Here is a 15,690-nt window from a genome sequence, read left to right as displayed (position 1 = left end):
ATGCCCCGAACCTTCCGTGAATTCCCTGATAATATCTCTGGTTAACATTTGGGAGTGCTAACCACTCAGGCACAGGGACAGTTGCTTCAGTCTCAATCCTTAAACCCCCAAGGAGGGAGGGACTCTTACAGGCCTATATTTCAGGAAAAGCTGCATAGCCAAGTGGTCACTAAGAGTAGATTTCCCACAAATGCGACCTGAGCCAGCTCTGCCCAGGGTCAGGGCAGGGAGGAGGGGCACCTATGGTGTTCTCTCTGGAGATGATCAGTCCTGTTTTCTGCATCCCAGGCCTGGGGGTTGTTGGGAGTGGGGTAGCAAGCCAGCTGTCCACCCTTATAGAGAAGGGGACATGTGGATAGGAAGGGAAGTGACACACAAAACAGGAAGTTTCCTGAGGGACAGAGTTCCAGGAAGAGCCAGCCTGACCTGAGGGTACAGCTGGAGCGAAGAGGCCTGAAGCAGAGGATGTGGCTTCTGGCCCTCCCCTCCTTTTCGCTGATGGGGCCACAAGGAGGGGAACTGGTTTTGTTCTCAGTAGCAATTGCATGATGTCACTTGGCCAGTTAGAAAGGTGTCTGTGCTAGCATACTGCCTGCCACACATTCGGTAAGTGCTCAGTAGTGGGAGGCAGGTTCAGTCAGTCTGCCTGGGCCTCAGCATGCTTATCTGGGAAACGGGGGTGGTGACCCCTGCCTTTGGCCAATCTCATTCCTCTCCAGTCTTGATTCCCTCCTGTGCATGGATGGGAGGCACAAGGAAAGCAGGACATAGCCAGGAGCTGCAGGCACCTGCAAGGTCCTCTTCCACCTGCTCTCAGGCAGGCACCTCGGCATCTTGGAGCCTAGTTCTGTAGCAGGCTGGATGAGTCTCAAGATTCAAAGGGTGCCTTCAAGTGAGCTGAGGCCTTTGCGATAACCCCTGGCATGGCCTGGGTACCAGGAAACCCACTGGTGGGCTGCCGGATGCCAGGCCCTCAGAATTTGTGCTTCCTGTTCGTGAAGAAGAGCCTCCGAAGCTTGTCAGCCTGCAAGGAAAGAGGAGATACTGGGGCCTGGGGTTGCTGGACAGGGAGGGAAAGACCCAGGCTCCGAGGACCCCTCATTGACCTTGGGTTGGGGACCCAAGCCTAGGACATGAGGCCAGGTTGGAATTCTGATGGTTGATTCCACAAGCCTCTCCCAGTGCCCGAAATCCCACCTTTAGCTCCCCAATTTCAGATGCAGGGTTCACCCTCTTCTGGCTAAGGAGAGAAGGGGAAGGAGGAGGGTAGAAAGGGTGGCGAGCCTCACCTCCCTGGAGTGCCCTGGTCTCCCCTGACCCACACCTGGGGGCCTCAGGATGCACTGGTGTCCGAGGTAGGGTGGGGTGAAGCTGTACCCAGGCCCACAGAGATGGGAGAGGACATGGGGCAGCCGCAGGGAAAGAGCAGACACGGGATGTGGCTTCTGAGGGTCTCCACTGCCGGGTCTGTGGTCCCCAGAGAGTCAGGATCTCAAAGGCTGCTATCCATGGGGTGTGTGGGCACAACCCTGCCCTGAGGGAGGAGCCGTCAGCACTTCCCGGGAAGATCTTTCCACCAGGAGCCCAGGCAGGAAGATCCGCGTGTGCCTGACTGAGATCAGAGGACTTGCCCATAGGGAAGGGACTCCCAGGTTTTATTGTCTCTGGGTATAGGCAGAGTGTAGTTGGGACCGAGGGCTCCAGAGAGTTCATCTGCCTCCCTGAGAACCCTGGACCAGCCCCACTCCTGGCCACCGCTCTCCACACTCCTGGTCCCCTCTCTTCCTTACTTATCAGACCCCTGCAGAAACTGAGAGGGAGGGGAAAGAACCCCTGGTCTGCTGCAGAGAAAGCCCTTAGAAGGTCCTGGAAGCCCCCAGCTCACACCCAAATCTAGCAGCTGCCTCTGCCACCAACACCACCACCACCACTACCACCACCACCACCCCAGAGATCCTCAGAATAATAGCTCTGTTCATCAAGAGCCCTCTCTGGGCTGTGTTCTGAGCAGGAGAGGGAGTCTAGCATTATCCTCTGGGCACCTACCCCTGGATACAAGCAGAGGATCAGCCCATTTTACAGATGAGGAAATGGAGGTCCTGGGTGGGGTTGCTAAACAAGAATATAGATGCCAGTTAAATTTAAATTTCGGATAAACAAAGGAATAATTGTGGTATTTAAGACATACCTTAAAATGGTTTTTGTTTTGGTTTGGTTTGGTTTTTTGTTTGTTTTTTTAAACAGGGTCTCACTTTGTCTCCCAGGCTGGAGTGCAGTGGTGCAATCTTGACCCATTGCAACTTTAACCTCCCAGGTTCAAGCCATCCTCCTGCTTCTGCCCCCCAGGTAGCTGAGACTACAGGCCACCACGCCTGGCAATTTTTTGTATTTTTTCGTAGAGATGGGATTTTGCCATGTTGCCCAGGCTGGTCTCAAACTCCCAAGCTCAAGCAATCCACCTGCCTCAGCCTCCCAAAGGGCTAGGATTACAGACATGAGCCACCATGTCCGGCCTCAAAAATATTTGTTGTTTATCTGTAATTCAGGTTTAACTGGTTGTCCTGGAATTTGTCTTGCCCAAAGCTACAAGGCGAGGGAGTAGGAGCAAAGGGGCCATTCTCCTGCTCCCAGAGGCGCTAAGACCCCTGCAGAGGCTGAGACGGAGGGGATGGGAACGCTGATCTGCTGTAGAGAATGCCCTTAGAAGGGCCTGGAAGCCCCCGTCTTACATCCAAATCTAGCAGCTGCCTCTCCCACCACCACCACCACCACTTCTAGGCAGATGTTAGGGCTGGAAAATTCTGTGTACTTCCAGGCAGTGGCGGTGACCTGACCTGCCTATGCCTGGGGGCTACAGGTTGTCTCCTACCACCAGGTGCTCTCTAAGGGCTGGGAGCCGCCCCACCCCATCATGGAGCTCACCTTGTGTGTCCATCCAGTCTCCTTGCTCTTGGTTGCTGGGATCTGTTCATAGGTGTTCCCAGGCTCTGAGAGCTCTGGGGTCCCTGAGATCCTCTTGTAGCTATGGACCCATGGGCTATACGTGGGACTGGCCCCAGGATGTGGGGCCCTGGCTGGGCCACCCCAGCAAGCTGGGATCTGCTCATAGGTGCTGCCTTCTTGGTCTGGTGTGTCCCTGGCCTCTTGCAGGAGGCCTTCTGTCCCGATGAACTCATAGATATCTGCAGAGCTGCCCTGGGAGCAGGGCTGAGCCTCTTGGCTCAGCTTTGGAAACTCCTGCCTCCAGGTAGCCCCCAGGGATCCCATGGCATCAGAACATCCCCAGGAAGTGGGAGACTCTGTGGGACCCTGGTCTGGGCTCACCCCAGAAAGGACAGGCCCCAGGCCATCAGGCCTGTTCTGTTCTCCATCTGAGAGTCTCCTTTGGGCCTCCCTGCCTGGGGAGTAGGCCCGGCTGCCAGCTGTGCCCAAGCCTAGCCGTGCCTGGTTCATCTTCCTCAGGTCTGCATAGATGATGTCACTGGGGCCTCCAAAAGACTCTTCCAGGAGGGAGGAACTCTTCTCAGGGAGTGGAGACACTCTGATGGGAGCCTGGGGAGACAGGGACAGAGAAACTCTTAAGGGGCAGCCCATCACTAAGATGCCCTCCAGTAAAAACTCTCAGATAAGCTGAGGCCCCCTGTCTTGGCTATAGTCTTCTTGCCCGTACATGCAAGGGTTGGATACATGACACTTAGGGTCCCTTCCAGCGCTCATGCTCTAGGACTTGTTCTTTTTTTTTGTTTGTCTTTTGAGATGGAGTCTCGCTGTGTCGCCCAGGCTATAGTGCAGTGGCGCAATCTCAGCTCATTGCAACCTCAGCCTCTTGGGTTCAAGCTATTCTCCTGCCTCAGCCTCCTGAGTAGCTGGGATTACAGGCTCCCACCATCATGCCCAGGTAATTTTTGTATTTTTGTAGAGACAGGTTTTCCCCAAGTTGGCCAGGCTGGTCTCGAACTCCTGACCTCAGGTGATCCACCCGTCTCAGCCTCCCAAAGTGCTGGGATTACAGGTGTGAGCCACCACACCCGGCCTAGGACTCGTACTTTACCTTGGCATTCAAGGCCTTGGGTCACCAGCACTCCCACCCAACTTTCCCTTCCCGTGCTCCTCCCACCTCCATTATGGTCCACTGGTCCCTCAGTGGCCCCAAACCCACTCACTGCTGCATTTCCCTTCAGAATGGCCCATCTCCAAGTCCATCACTCATTTGACAAATATTTAGGGAGCACCAACTATGTGCCAGACAGTGTCCTAGGTGCCAAGGACTCTGGTGAGCAAGACTAACTCTTGGGAGTTTATATTCTAATCTGGGAGATGGGCAGCCTACTGCTGCGCTGTGTAGCACAATATGGTTTGATGTGCTATATGATGGGTGAATATATCACAAGACAATGGAGTGTGGGGGCATAATCAGTGCTACAAAGAACGAAGTAGGGTCATGGGATAGAGAGAATGGCAGGTGGGGAAGGCAACATTTTCTGTCATGTAGGTAGGCCTTTCTGAGGAGGTGATATTTAAGAAGAGAATGGAATGCAGTTAGAGTGTAAGCCATGCAGATATCTTGTAGGAAGAGCATTGCAGGCAGATGGTAGAGCCAGTGCAGAGGCCCTGAGGTGGGAGCAAGGTTGGTATGTTCAAGGATGATCTGGAAGGCCAAAGAAGCCAATGAAAAGGCCTCACTGAAGCCTCCAGTGAAGAAGCAGAGGGTAGCAGGGCATCTGGTGAGGCTCTTGTGGGCCCCAGTGAAGTGTTTAGGTTTTATTCTAAATATGAGGAGAAGCTGTTGGCGTGCTGTGATCTGATATAAAGAAAAATCCTTCGGCCAGGCGCGGTGGCTCACGCTTGTAATCCTAGCACTTTGGGAGGCCGAGGTAGGCGGATCACCTGAAGTCAAGAGTTCAAGTCCAGCCTGGCCAACATGGCGAAAACCCGTCTCTACTAAAAATACAAAAAAAAAAAAAAAAAAAAAAAAAAATTAGCCAGGCATGGTGGCGTGCACCTGTAATCCCAGCTACTCAGAAGGCACAGGCAGGGGAAATCACTTGGATCCAGGATGCAGAGATTGCAGTGAGCCGAGATGGTGCCACTGCCCTCTAGTCTGGGTAACAGAGCGAGACTCTGTCTCAAAAATAAAAATAAAAATAAAAATGGCTGGGCACAGTGGCTCATGCCTGTAATCCCAGCACTTTAGCCAAGGCGGGCGGATCACTTGAGGTCAAGAGTTCAAGACCAGCCTGGCCAATATGTTGAAACCTGTTACTACCAAAAATACAAAAATTAGACGGGTGTGGTGGCAGGTGCCTGTAATCCCAGCTCCTCGAGTGGCTGAGGCAGGAGAATCACTTGAACCCAGGAGACGGCGGAGATTGCAGTGAGCTGAGATTGCACCATTGCACTCCAGTCTGGGCATTACAGCAAGACTCTGTCTCAAAAAAAAAAAAAAAAAGAAAAGAAAAATCTTTCTGAGTCCATGGGGTGCTATGGAGAAGAATAAACTATTGACTCACAGGCACCCCATGCTACAGCTTACTAAGGGATATTCAGGCATTTCATATCCATTTTCTCATTCAAGCTTCACAAGAACCTCAGGCATGGTAAACTGAGGCTCAGAGAAATTATGTGACTCGCCTGAAGCCGCATCGCTAGAAAATGGCCAAGCCAAGGCTTGAACCAAATCTAACTGGCCACAGGCAGGCCATGGCACGGGTGAACCCTGGGTGATTCCAAGCTGGGTCTGCACCTCTGGGCCTGGCTCACCCTCCACAGCCGGAGGGAGTGGCTGGCCTGGCCTCAGGGTCTGACTGGGAGCATGGCACCCACATCCCTGGTCTGGCAACCCTGACTCTAGGTGGCCCATAATGCTCCTCACCTCCATGCTTTCCTCCTGGGAGAGGTTCCGGGGACTCACATCCAGGCTCTTCTGTGCATGGAGGAAGGAGACCTGGGGCTTTGGAGAAGAGCGGGGGCTGGCGGCCTTGTCTGGGACCACTGTGGGGAATGCCGTGGCAGGCGGGTTTTCTGGGTCCACGATGGTCTGGTGGAGGCCCCGGGTGATGGCATCATACAGATCATTGTCCTCTGGCTGGGAGCATGCGGATACGGCAGGTATGTGGTCACACATGCCCAGCCAGTCTCCAGCTGCCTGCCTGAGACTGCTGGTAAGAGACTGCAACATTCCCACCAGGTCTCTGACCTCAGGTAAGACATTGCCACAGTCTCCCTTTTTCCAATAGGGATCATGACCCCACACCAAGGGCCCCTGGATGATAGTAAATAGGGAGAGCTTGAAAAGGAGTATGTCTGAGTGACGGATACCCCAGGCCTGGGCTCTCTGCCCTGCCACCCTCACCCTGGGGAAGTGGGGCGCCTACCCGGGGGCAGGCAGCAGTCAGCGTCTCTTTGAAGGGCTCGAGCTGTGCCTCCTGGTAATGGCGCACAAGCTCAGCCAGGGTGCTGTGGCTCTGGGTGTCTCCTGAGATGATGTAACGCCGGTTTCGAAGCTGGTTGATGACAAAATGTCGGCAGCGATCACTGCCCCTGCAACACAAGTGCTTGTGGTCTGGGGCTGCTGGTCACAGGCAGCCCAGCCTTGGCCCAGGGTCTGAGCTCTGTGCCTGGGTGCAGGTGAGGGGTCCCAGCTCTTGATCCAGAACAGACCTGCCTGACCTGGGGCCACTGTACCCCACTTGGAGCCATGGTGTGTTCGTCAGGAAGCTACAGAGAGGTTTTCAAACCGTGGAGCCCTGGGATTCTGGGAGGTACCTAAGCCTGCTCTGGTGGAGTCAGGGAGGGCACGGCTGTGACTGGAGTGAGGCAAGTGAGGCACTCATCTTAGGTGCGAAATTTAAAGGGGCACCAAAAAACTCAATAAAGAAAACTAATAACGCAGTATTTTAGAAAATCAAAATATATGAAAAAAATCCACAATGAGCAAAACACCAAAGTTTTAAATAAAGACAGGATCCAACCCTGCACCTGTACAACTCTGTAAAGTCCCACCCTAAAATCCTACCCTCTTCATCTTCCTTTTTCCTAGAAGAATAACTTCTACACAGTGATGTGTGTACATCATAAATGTGCAGCTTGATGAATTTCCATATAGGAACCCTCCCATGTAACTGCCACTCAGGTCAAGATACAAAACCCTTCCAGCCCCCAGAAGACCTACTTGCGCTCCCATCCAGTCAATGCCCCTCAAAGGTAGCCACCATTCCGACGCCTATCAGCATAGATTAGTCTTGCCCATTAGAGAACTTCTATAATACTTCTCTTTTGTGTCTAGCACATTTCACTCAACATTATATCTTGGAGATTGATTCATGTCCAAGTAGAATTAGTTTCTTTTTTTTTCTCATTTATATGTAGTATTCTAGTTAATGAAAAATACACCATGTACCTATTCTGATGATAGACATTTAGGTTGTTTCCAGATTTGGGCTGTTATAAATAAAGCTGCTGTGAGCATTCTTGTGCATATCTTTTGGTGAATATGTACTCATTTCTGATGAGAATATATGAAGGAGTAGAGTTGATGGGTCAAGGGTACACCTGTGTTTGGCTTTAGTAAATCATGCCAAATTGCTTTCTAAAATTATTTCAATGCGCCAGGTGCGGTGGCTCATGCCTGTAATCCCAGCACTTTGAGGGGCCGAGGCAGGCAAATCACTTGAGGTCAGGAGTTCAAGACCAGCTTGATCAATATAGTGAAACCCCCATCTCTATAAAAAATTAAAAAAAAAAAATAGCCGGTGTCGTGGTGGTTGCCTGTAATCCCAGCTACTCTGGAGGCTGAGGTAGGAAAATTGCTTGAACCCTGGAGGCGGAGGTTGCAGTGGGCCGAGATTGTGCCATTGCACTCCAGCTGGGCGACAAGAGTGAAACTCCATCTCAAAAATAGAATAAAATAAAATTATTGCAATGTATGAGAGCTCCAGTTGTTCCACATATTCTGTCTTTCCATTATAGCCATCCATTGTGGCTTTAATTTGTATTTCCCTGATAGCTAATGATGCTGAACATGTTTTCATATGCTTATGGGCCTTCTGGGTTTTTCTTTTTGGTAAAGTGCCTGCTCAGTTCTTTCGCTTTTACTTATTGAATTATCTATTTTTGCTTATTTATTTGTAGGAGTTCTTTATATATTCTGGATTTGAGTCCTTTGTTAGATATTTGTATTCTAATAGATAACTTCTTCAAGACTGCACCCTGACCTTTTTCTTCTCTTAATAATATCTTTTTATAAGAATTATAAAAATTCTTAATTTTGGCTAGGTGCAGTGGCTCACGCCTGTAATCCCAGCACTTTGGGAGGCTGAGGCAGGTGGATCACCCAAGGTCAGGAGATTGAGACCAGCCTGACCAATATGGTGAAACCCCATCTCTACTAAAAATACAAAAATTAGCTGGGTGTGGTGGCGTGTGCCTGTAGTCCCAGCTAGTTGGGAGGCTGAGACAGGAGAATTGCTTGAACCCGGGAGGCAAAGGTGGCAGTGAGCAGAGATCACGCCACTGCACTCCAGCCAGAGCGAGAGAGCGAGACTCTGTCTCCAAAAAATAAATAAATAAATAAATAAATAAATAAATAAATAAATAAATTTTTAAAAATTCTTAATTTTAAGGAAATCAAGTTAATCACTCTTTTAAGATTAGCGCTTTTTGTGTCCTGTTTAAAAAATCTTGGCCTCTCATTTTCAAAGGCATTTTCATTTACCTATGACAATGTTTTCCTGTTTTCTTCTAGAAATGGTATTGTTTTGCTTTTCTTTCTTGGATCTACGATCCATCTAGAATTAATTAATTTTCATGTATGGTATGAGGTAGCAGTAATTGTTTTCCATTTAGATATCCAATTGCTCCTGCACCAATTATTGAAAAAACAAGCCTTTCCCCTACGGAATTGCAGTGATGCCTCTGTTGTAAATCTGGTAACCAAACATTTGGGACTATTTTGGGACTCTATTCTGTTAATTTTTCTATTTGTATGCCTTTGGGCGGTCCCACTTTGGTCTCTTTTATAAATTAGTATTCTCCCTAAGATCTCACCTGGGAAGAAACAAAACAAAAGAAAATTTAAAAATCCCCAAAGCTCAAAAGACATTTGAAAACTACTGAGTTAGTATATTTCAAAATGCCTAGCACCGTGTCTGGCACACAGAATAAAAATATTTTAACAATGATTAACATTTATTTAAAGTCCTTACTACATTTTATGCATTGTGTTAAACAGTTTTAAACGTATCAACTGATTGCACACTTTCATCAAGGCTATGAAGCAGGTACTATCATATTCCCATTTTACAGATGAGGAAACGGGGGAACAGAGAAGCAAAGTAACTTGCTCAAGGTAAGGGTTTGAACTGGGGCAGTCTGAATATGTGACAATTTTGAATCAGAATCTGAAGCCTTTTAAGTTTACTCTGGAGCCCTGGCCTCCCTCCCTACTTAGGGAAGCCTTCTTACCTCCTCTGAATTCCCCATCCTGACCGACCTACTCTTGGGACAAGATCTGACATCACCATCTTTGCTTTTGTCCTCGCTACCTTGTCTCCTTCTCTCTATCCCCACTGTCTTACCCTAGCCTAGACCTCATTATCTCACATCCAGGCAATTGCAGGAGTCCCCAGTGCCCCCACACCTCCAGCTCTGACTTCCAGTCCTCTCTCCATAGGCTGCCTAAAGGACCTATGCAAATACATTGAACCAGATCATCCTTCATGGTCTACAGACTTAGCCAGGCATCCAAGGCCATTCTAAGCTTTTTCCACCCTCCCTTCCAGGCATTCCTCCAAAGGAACCAAGTGTTCTGCTGCACCCAGCAACCTGCAGCTCCCCCAGCACCCTTGTCTTTCATGCCTCTGTATTTTTGCACATGACGTTCCATCTACCAGAGATACCCTCCTAAACCCCAACCACACCCTCCTTTCTGCCTAGCAACTTGTATTCTTCCTTCTATCCTAGGCTCAAAGTTCACCTCTGTGAAGCCTCCCCCGAACCCCACTCACCTCCTTTGAAGGACGTGTCTTCATCCCTAGCGTACGGCCAGCGCTGCTCAGGAAGTGTCTGCTGAGCATGTGATGGATGATCGAGGGATTCAGGAGTCAGGACCCAGGGAAATCTAGGCAATTTGGGCCAGTGGGGCCTCTGCACTAATCTGCAAGGCTAGGTTATGGTAGGATGAGCTTGCTTGCCCAGAGGGCTTCCCCTCTTACCTGTAGGACAAGATGTAGCCAGTGGCTCGGTCACTGAGGCGGATAAGGAAGGAACCAAGAGCTTTGTCCCTGAGTAGCTGCTCCGTCTGCCTGGGCAGAAGACGTGCCATTAGCTGGGGTCTGTCCCCTAATGGCAGCAGGTGCAGCCTGACTTAGGCCTCTCTCGGAATCCCTGCTGGCCATGCCTTTGGGTTCCAGACCTCCAACCCTTTATAGAGGAGCCGCTCAGACCTGTGGATGGGTCTGTGGCCTGTCAGGGCTCAGCATGTGGCCTATCTGGGCCCAGATGATTAAGTTCAAGACTGTCTGGGGCTGGGTCAGGGTCTGAAGCCATATGCACCCCCCCAACTCCCCACTGCAGCCTCACTAGCAGGCACATTGGTTGCTGACCCTGGCCACCCACTCTCCACCTGGATGGTTGTGTAGCAAGAATAAATCCACACAGCTGGAGATGTTGAGGTTTAGTGGGGAGTCCCTCCCTCAGAACCACTGTGTACAGTGCTGCAGGATGTGCACTACACACGAGCTTCTGCAGGGAGAAGATGCTGCTGTGCCTGAAGCAGCTAAAAGGGACTCATTCCTCTTCCTGTCCCCTTCAATCCCAGGCAGTTACAGAGATTTTCCACATGGTGCCAAATATTTTGGAGGCATGGTGAAAAGTTCCAGCTGTCTTGTGGTTTGGCTGTACACAGACCAGATACGTATTCCCTCACTCACTTACTCACCAAATACTGAGTGCCTGTTCTATGCAGCTAAATCATTTGCAGGGCCAGGTGCTAAATGAAAGCATGGGGCCCCTGGTTCAAAATGATTTAGAGTTTCCAGACAGTGACAGCAGAGCCTTAAACCAAATGTGGAGCCCTTTTGACCCTGTGCTGCTGCACGAGTCAGTGCCCATAAAGCTGGCCCTGGCTCTGTGCAGGTGCTGTGCCAGGACCTAAGGACTGGCTGGATTTGTCATTCCTTCATCAGGTGTTTTGGCTGCTTGGAGACCCAGCCCAAATAGAAAGCCAAACCTGTATCTTGGCCTTTATACCTAGGATAACCCTGCGTCCAGGTTTGCCTGGGATGGCCCCATTTATGAGGGTTCTCCTAGCTTAGTTACTAATAGTGTTCCGGTTTGGACGATAAAAGATATGGTCCCCTAGTTACTCATCAAGTCAGGGCCTGGCCCTCTTTCTGTCCTCTGGCAGCCTGGCAGCCCCAGCCATCCTCAACTTGTACTAAAGTAGAGGCCGTTGCCCTCCCCGACTCTGCCTACAGAAGCCACCACCAGAGGATGTGGCGCTCCTCAGTCTGTTCCCCTGCCCCCCGCCTCCAAGGGCCCCTGCCTAGCCCAGGGAAAGGACAGGAACCAGTCTGATCCAGAGTTCCCAGACCATTTTCTCAGCCCCAAGGGGCTGTGGGCTATGAGGGACCTGTGGGTAGAAGCAGCCTTACTTGCGGGTGATGAATCCATGAAACCAGGGAGGCAGGGCACCGTTCTGCAGAATGAAAGGGGCCTGTGTCTCCATGAACCACTTCAGGGCAAGCTCCTGGAGCTCAGCCAGGGCCTGGCTATCCCCTGCCCCCTCAGGATCTCTCCCCAGGCTGAGCTGCTTTAGGCTGTCCTCCATGCTGGCAGGCACCGGAGTAGAAGCAGAGCGCAGCCAGTGCACATGCCTCTATATCTGCGTGTGCTCTGGCTCATTTGCCTGAGCCCATGCCCTACCCAAGGGCCCATAGCACACAGCAGCCCTATTGTCACCTCTGGGCTGGTGGCTGGTTCTCTCCTCTGATGCTTTGGGGTGGGGCACCTTGGCTGGCTGCAGACACGGGGGAGCAATCACCGTAGCAGCCTGAGAGGGGTAGGGAAGGCCCTCCGTGGCTTCCTGGCCAGCAGATAAGCTACCTCACTGGGTTTGGCCCTGTTCCCCACAACCTCCGGTCTTTGTCACAACTAAAGATGAGACCCTGGCAAAAGCCCACAGCACTGCCCCTGGGAGCAAAGCAGTGGATTTAAATTCTAGGTATCCTTCCTTCGTGGAGGCTATTTTTATTTTGATGGAGAAGTTCTGTGCTAACTAAGTCTTCCATCCACTCAAGATTTATTGAGTCCTTACCGTGTGCCATGTAAATCTGGGCCCTGGGAATAAAGCAGTGAATAAAACAGCACTTTGCCCTCATGGCACATACATTCTAGAGGGAGACAAACAAATATATGTGTAGAATATAGAGTCAAATGGAATAAGCACTCCAAGACAAAGGCAGAAGAACAAGAGAGCACATGGGCTGCATTATGCAGAAACAGAGTCAGGGGTCGGGGTCAGCCTTGTCCAGGAGGTGACACTGGAACAGTGAAGGAGGAAGCCAAGCAGGTACCTGGGGGAGTAGACTCTTGTCAGCAGGGGGAAAGCACGTGGAAAGACGAAGAGGTGGGACTTTGTTGCAGATTTTGAAGAAAAACCAGAAGCTCATGTCGTTTTAACAGAGAGGGGACTTTGGAGTAGATGGGTCCCCTGGAAAGGCAGGGATAGGCCTGTGGTAGGAAGCTTTGGAGCAGTTAGGGCAATGGGACCATTTGTTCACACAAACATCCCTGAGTATCCAATGCGTTTCTGAGTTTCCTAGCAGAAATCCAGGCTGGGTGGATGGTGAGGCAGCAGATGGTGCAGTCAGCCTCAAGGATCTTGGTGAGACTCCCACTTCCACCACACACTGATGTGAGACCACCCTGGGCAAGTAGCTGGGACTGACGTGGGGTCTCAAGAAACTTACTAAATTGTTGCAGAGAACTCAGTTTCCTCATCTGTAAACTGGGCATGAGGCAAAGCTATTTTCTAGACTCTAGGGTCATTATGAGGACTAAGTAAGAGGGCATAATGGTTGATAATGAAGGGGCATTTATATAAGTTCAAAAATAGGATGCAGGTACTGTTACAATATGACTGAAGTGATTTGTTGTCATTTCCCCTGCTCAAAGCACTTGATATATAACTATCTCTGTCTAATTCATTCTGCAGTAAGACAGAGATGCTTGGTTTCATTTTTCCTTGAGGCCAGACCTGTAATCCCAGTACTGTGGGAGGGCAAGGTGGGAGGATGTTGAGGCCAGGAGTTCATGGCCAGCCTGGGCAACATAGTGACATCCTGTATCTAAAAAGAAAAAGGCAGAACTAATCAATGGCGATAGAAGTTAAGATAGTGGTTACCTTGGGGACTGGGTGGGGAGCGAAAAGCTGCTGGTGCTGACAGTGTTCTATTTCTTGATCTGGTTGGTGGGTTGAGTGAGTGTGGATTGAGTGAGTTGAGTGAGAGTGCTCACTGTGTGAAGATTCATGGTTCATGCATTTTTCTATGTCTATGTTCTACTTCAATGAAAAAGTTTAAAAAAATGAGGGTGTTACAGCCAGATTTCCTTGGTTCAAATTCCAGCATACTAGCTATATGACCTTAACCAAGTGATCTAACTTGTCCTGCTGTTAGGAAGGTTAGATGAGTTAAATCCTTAGAACAGTGTGTGGAATAACATAGTGACTAGGATTAGCTATTAATTTGATGATGATGATGATGATGATGATGGTGATGCAAGATTCTGAAATACAGAAGGTCTGCTCCTGTTGATAATTATAATTATTGTTATTATTACAACATCATCATGGGTTATCTGAAATCAAGATAAAAATGCCTGTGAGGGTGTGTGTGAGGCTTATAGTTGAGAGAACACGCAAGGACATGAGGCAAACCTGTGACCTCAATCTGGGCAGCTCTTTCTCATCTTATTTATTTATTTATTTATTTAGAGACAGAGTCTCGCTCTGTCGCCCAGGCTGGAATGCAGTGGCACGATCTCCGTTCACTGCAACCTCTGCCTCCTGGGTTCAAGCGATTTTCCTGCCTCAGCCTCCTGAGTAGCTGGGACTACAGGCACGTGCCACCATGCCTGGCTAATTTTTTGTATTTTTAGTAGAGATGGGGTTTTACCATGTTAGCCAGGACGGTCTTGATCTCCTGAGCTCTTTCTCATCTCTCAGCCATATTTTCCCCATCTGTGAAAAGGGTAACCATACTTAGCTCACCTGGGGATGGGGTGAAATACTACAGATAGTGCTTTTCTCACAAGGACAAGCACATAGGCACATAGTAAGTGTTCTTGGAGGGTCTACTACTGGGAACATCACTTTTATAAACCATTAATTCCCAGCCTTGACACTGGAGGAGTCAACTCTTGCCAGGGGACATCCTAAGGGAACCATCATTCGCATGCTTGCTAATTGGTCTTCCCTGTCACAAACATAAGCCAGGGATATAATGGCATCAGAACGGAAATCCCAGACCTGGGCTGACAAGGACTGGAACTCTTTAAAATGAGAAACAGGGCTGGGCATGATGGCTCACACCTATAATCCCAGCACTTTGGGACACCAAGGCAGGAGGATTGCTTGAGCTCAGGAGTTCAAGACTACCCTGGGAAACATAGCAAGGCCCCGTCTCTACTAAAAAAATAAAAATAAATTAGCCAGGTGTGGTGGTGTACACCTGTGGTTCCAGCTACTTAGGAGGCTGGGTTGGAAGGATCGCTTGAGCCCAGGAGGTTGAGGCTGCGGTGAGCAATGATTGCACCACTGCACTCCAGCCTGGGCAACAGAGAAAGACCATGGCAAAAAAAAAAAAAACTGGGAAAGACGGGGAGGAGGAAGATTACATCTTGATTTTCCCTAACCTTTCATTGAATTCAGCATTTCCTTCCACGGTGAATGATGCTGGGAACAAACCTCATAAGGGTTAGCAGCACCTGTTACTTTGTTACCAACAGAAATAACAGATATTTTCATATTACACAACAGCTGTTGTGGACTCTTGGGATATCATTTTTGCTCATCATTACCTCAAGATTACAGTAATTAGACCCAACTCTGGATCTTGTTATTTAATGTGCCAATAAAACATATCATGTAATATCACAAATATTTTTATAAACCCTATTTCGATATAATTTATTTCCATTGCTCTCTGTATTTTATTTTGTGCACTTAAAAAAATCTATTCTGAGAAGTCCATACGCTTCGTCACATACAAAGAGGTCCATGGCACAAAAAGGCTAAGGATGCCGGGGTCTAACTCAGAGTCGGTTTGCTGCCAAAAGTGAGGTCCTATAAGTATTCAAATGCAAAGAAATGCATTTCTATAATTTTCCATGATGCACTCTCTCTCCACCTTCCTTTCAGGCTGGATACTTTTATGGGCAGAACCTGGTCATTTTCCTAAGAAGACAAAGGCTTTATGTACAAAAGGAGGCAGAACCCAGGATGGCTACGGGCCAGAGGTCAGATTCCAAAGTCAGGCAAATAAGGCGGGTCTCTATACTCAGTGGAAATGTGGGGCTGGGGAGGGGCAAGGCCCAGGTGAGCTCCATGAAGAAGGGTCGGGGTAGGAAAAGGTTGTCCTTGACGGTGCTTTTTGTGTCATTGTTCATTTCAATACATGTGGTCACCTACTG

General features: G+C 49.4%; 1 protein-coding gene across 1 annotated transcript; it reads right to left on the bottom strand.

Moving 5' to 3' along the window:
- Nucleotides 1-85: 85 nt before the first annotated feature.
- On the bottom strand, nucleotides 86-11,827 carry SH2D7 (SH2 domain containing 7). Its single transcript, XM_004056592.4, has 6 exons — nucleotides 11,652-11,827; nucleotides 10,212-10,301; nucleotides 6,375-6,540; nucleotides 5,873-6,085; nucleotides 2,923-3,552; nucleotides 86-1,024 (listed from the first exon to the last, which is right to left on the bottom strand). Exons 1-6 carry the CDS (start codon nucleotides 11,825-11,827, stop codon nucleotides 974-976), a joined length of 1,326 nt encoding a protein of 441 aa, XP_004056640.2. The 3' UTR covers nucleotides 86-973.
- Nucleotides 11,828-15,690: the final 3,863 nt, after the last annotated feature.

The sequence above is a fragment of the Gorilla gorilla genome, chromosome 16 (assembly GCF_029281585.2).
Source record: "Gorilla gorilla gorilla isolate KB3781 chromosome 16, NHGRI_mGorGor1-v2.1_pri, whole genome shotgun sequence".
Lineage (NCBI taxonomy): Eukaryota > Metazoa > Chordata > Mammalia > Primates > Hominidae > Gorilla > Gorilla gorilla.
The sequence above is the reverse complement of the archived record's forward strand: the minus strand, read 5'-3'. Positions and strand labels throughout refer to the sequence as shown.

Bases quoted from the DNA above. Each gene is read 5' to 3' on its own strand.
- SH2D7 (XM_004056592.4), bottom strand. From the start codon at position 11,827: ATGGAGGACAGCCTAAAGCAGCTCAGCCTGGGGAGAGATCCTGAGGGG. The intron at 10,302-11,651 runs GTAAGGCTGCTT...TCTTCTGCCCAG, and splicing joins CATGGATTCATCACCCGCAA to GCAGACGGAGCAGCTACTCA. The intron at 6,086-6,374 runs GTAGGCGCCCCA...GCATGCTCCCAG, and splicing joins TGACTGCTGCCTGCCCCCGG to CCAGAGGACAATGATCTGTA.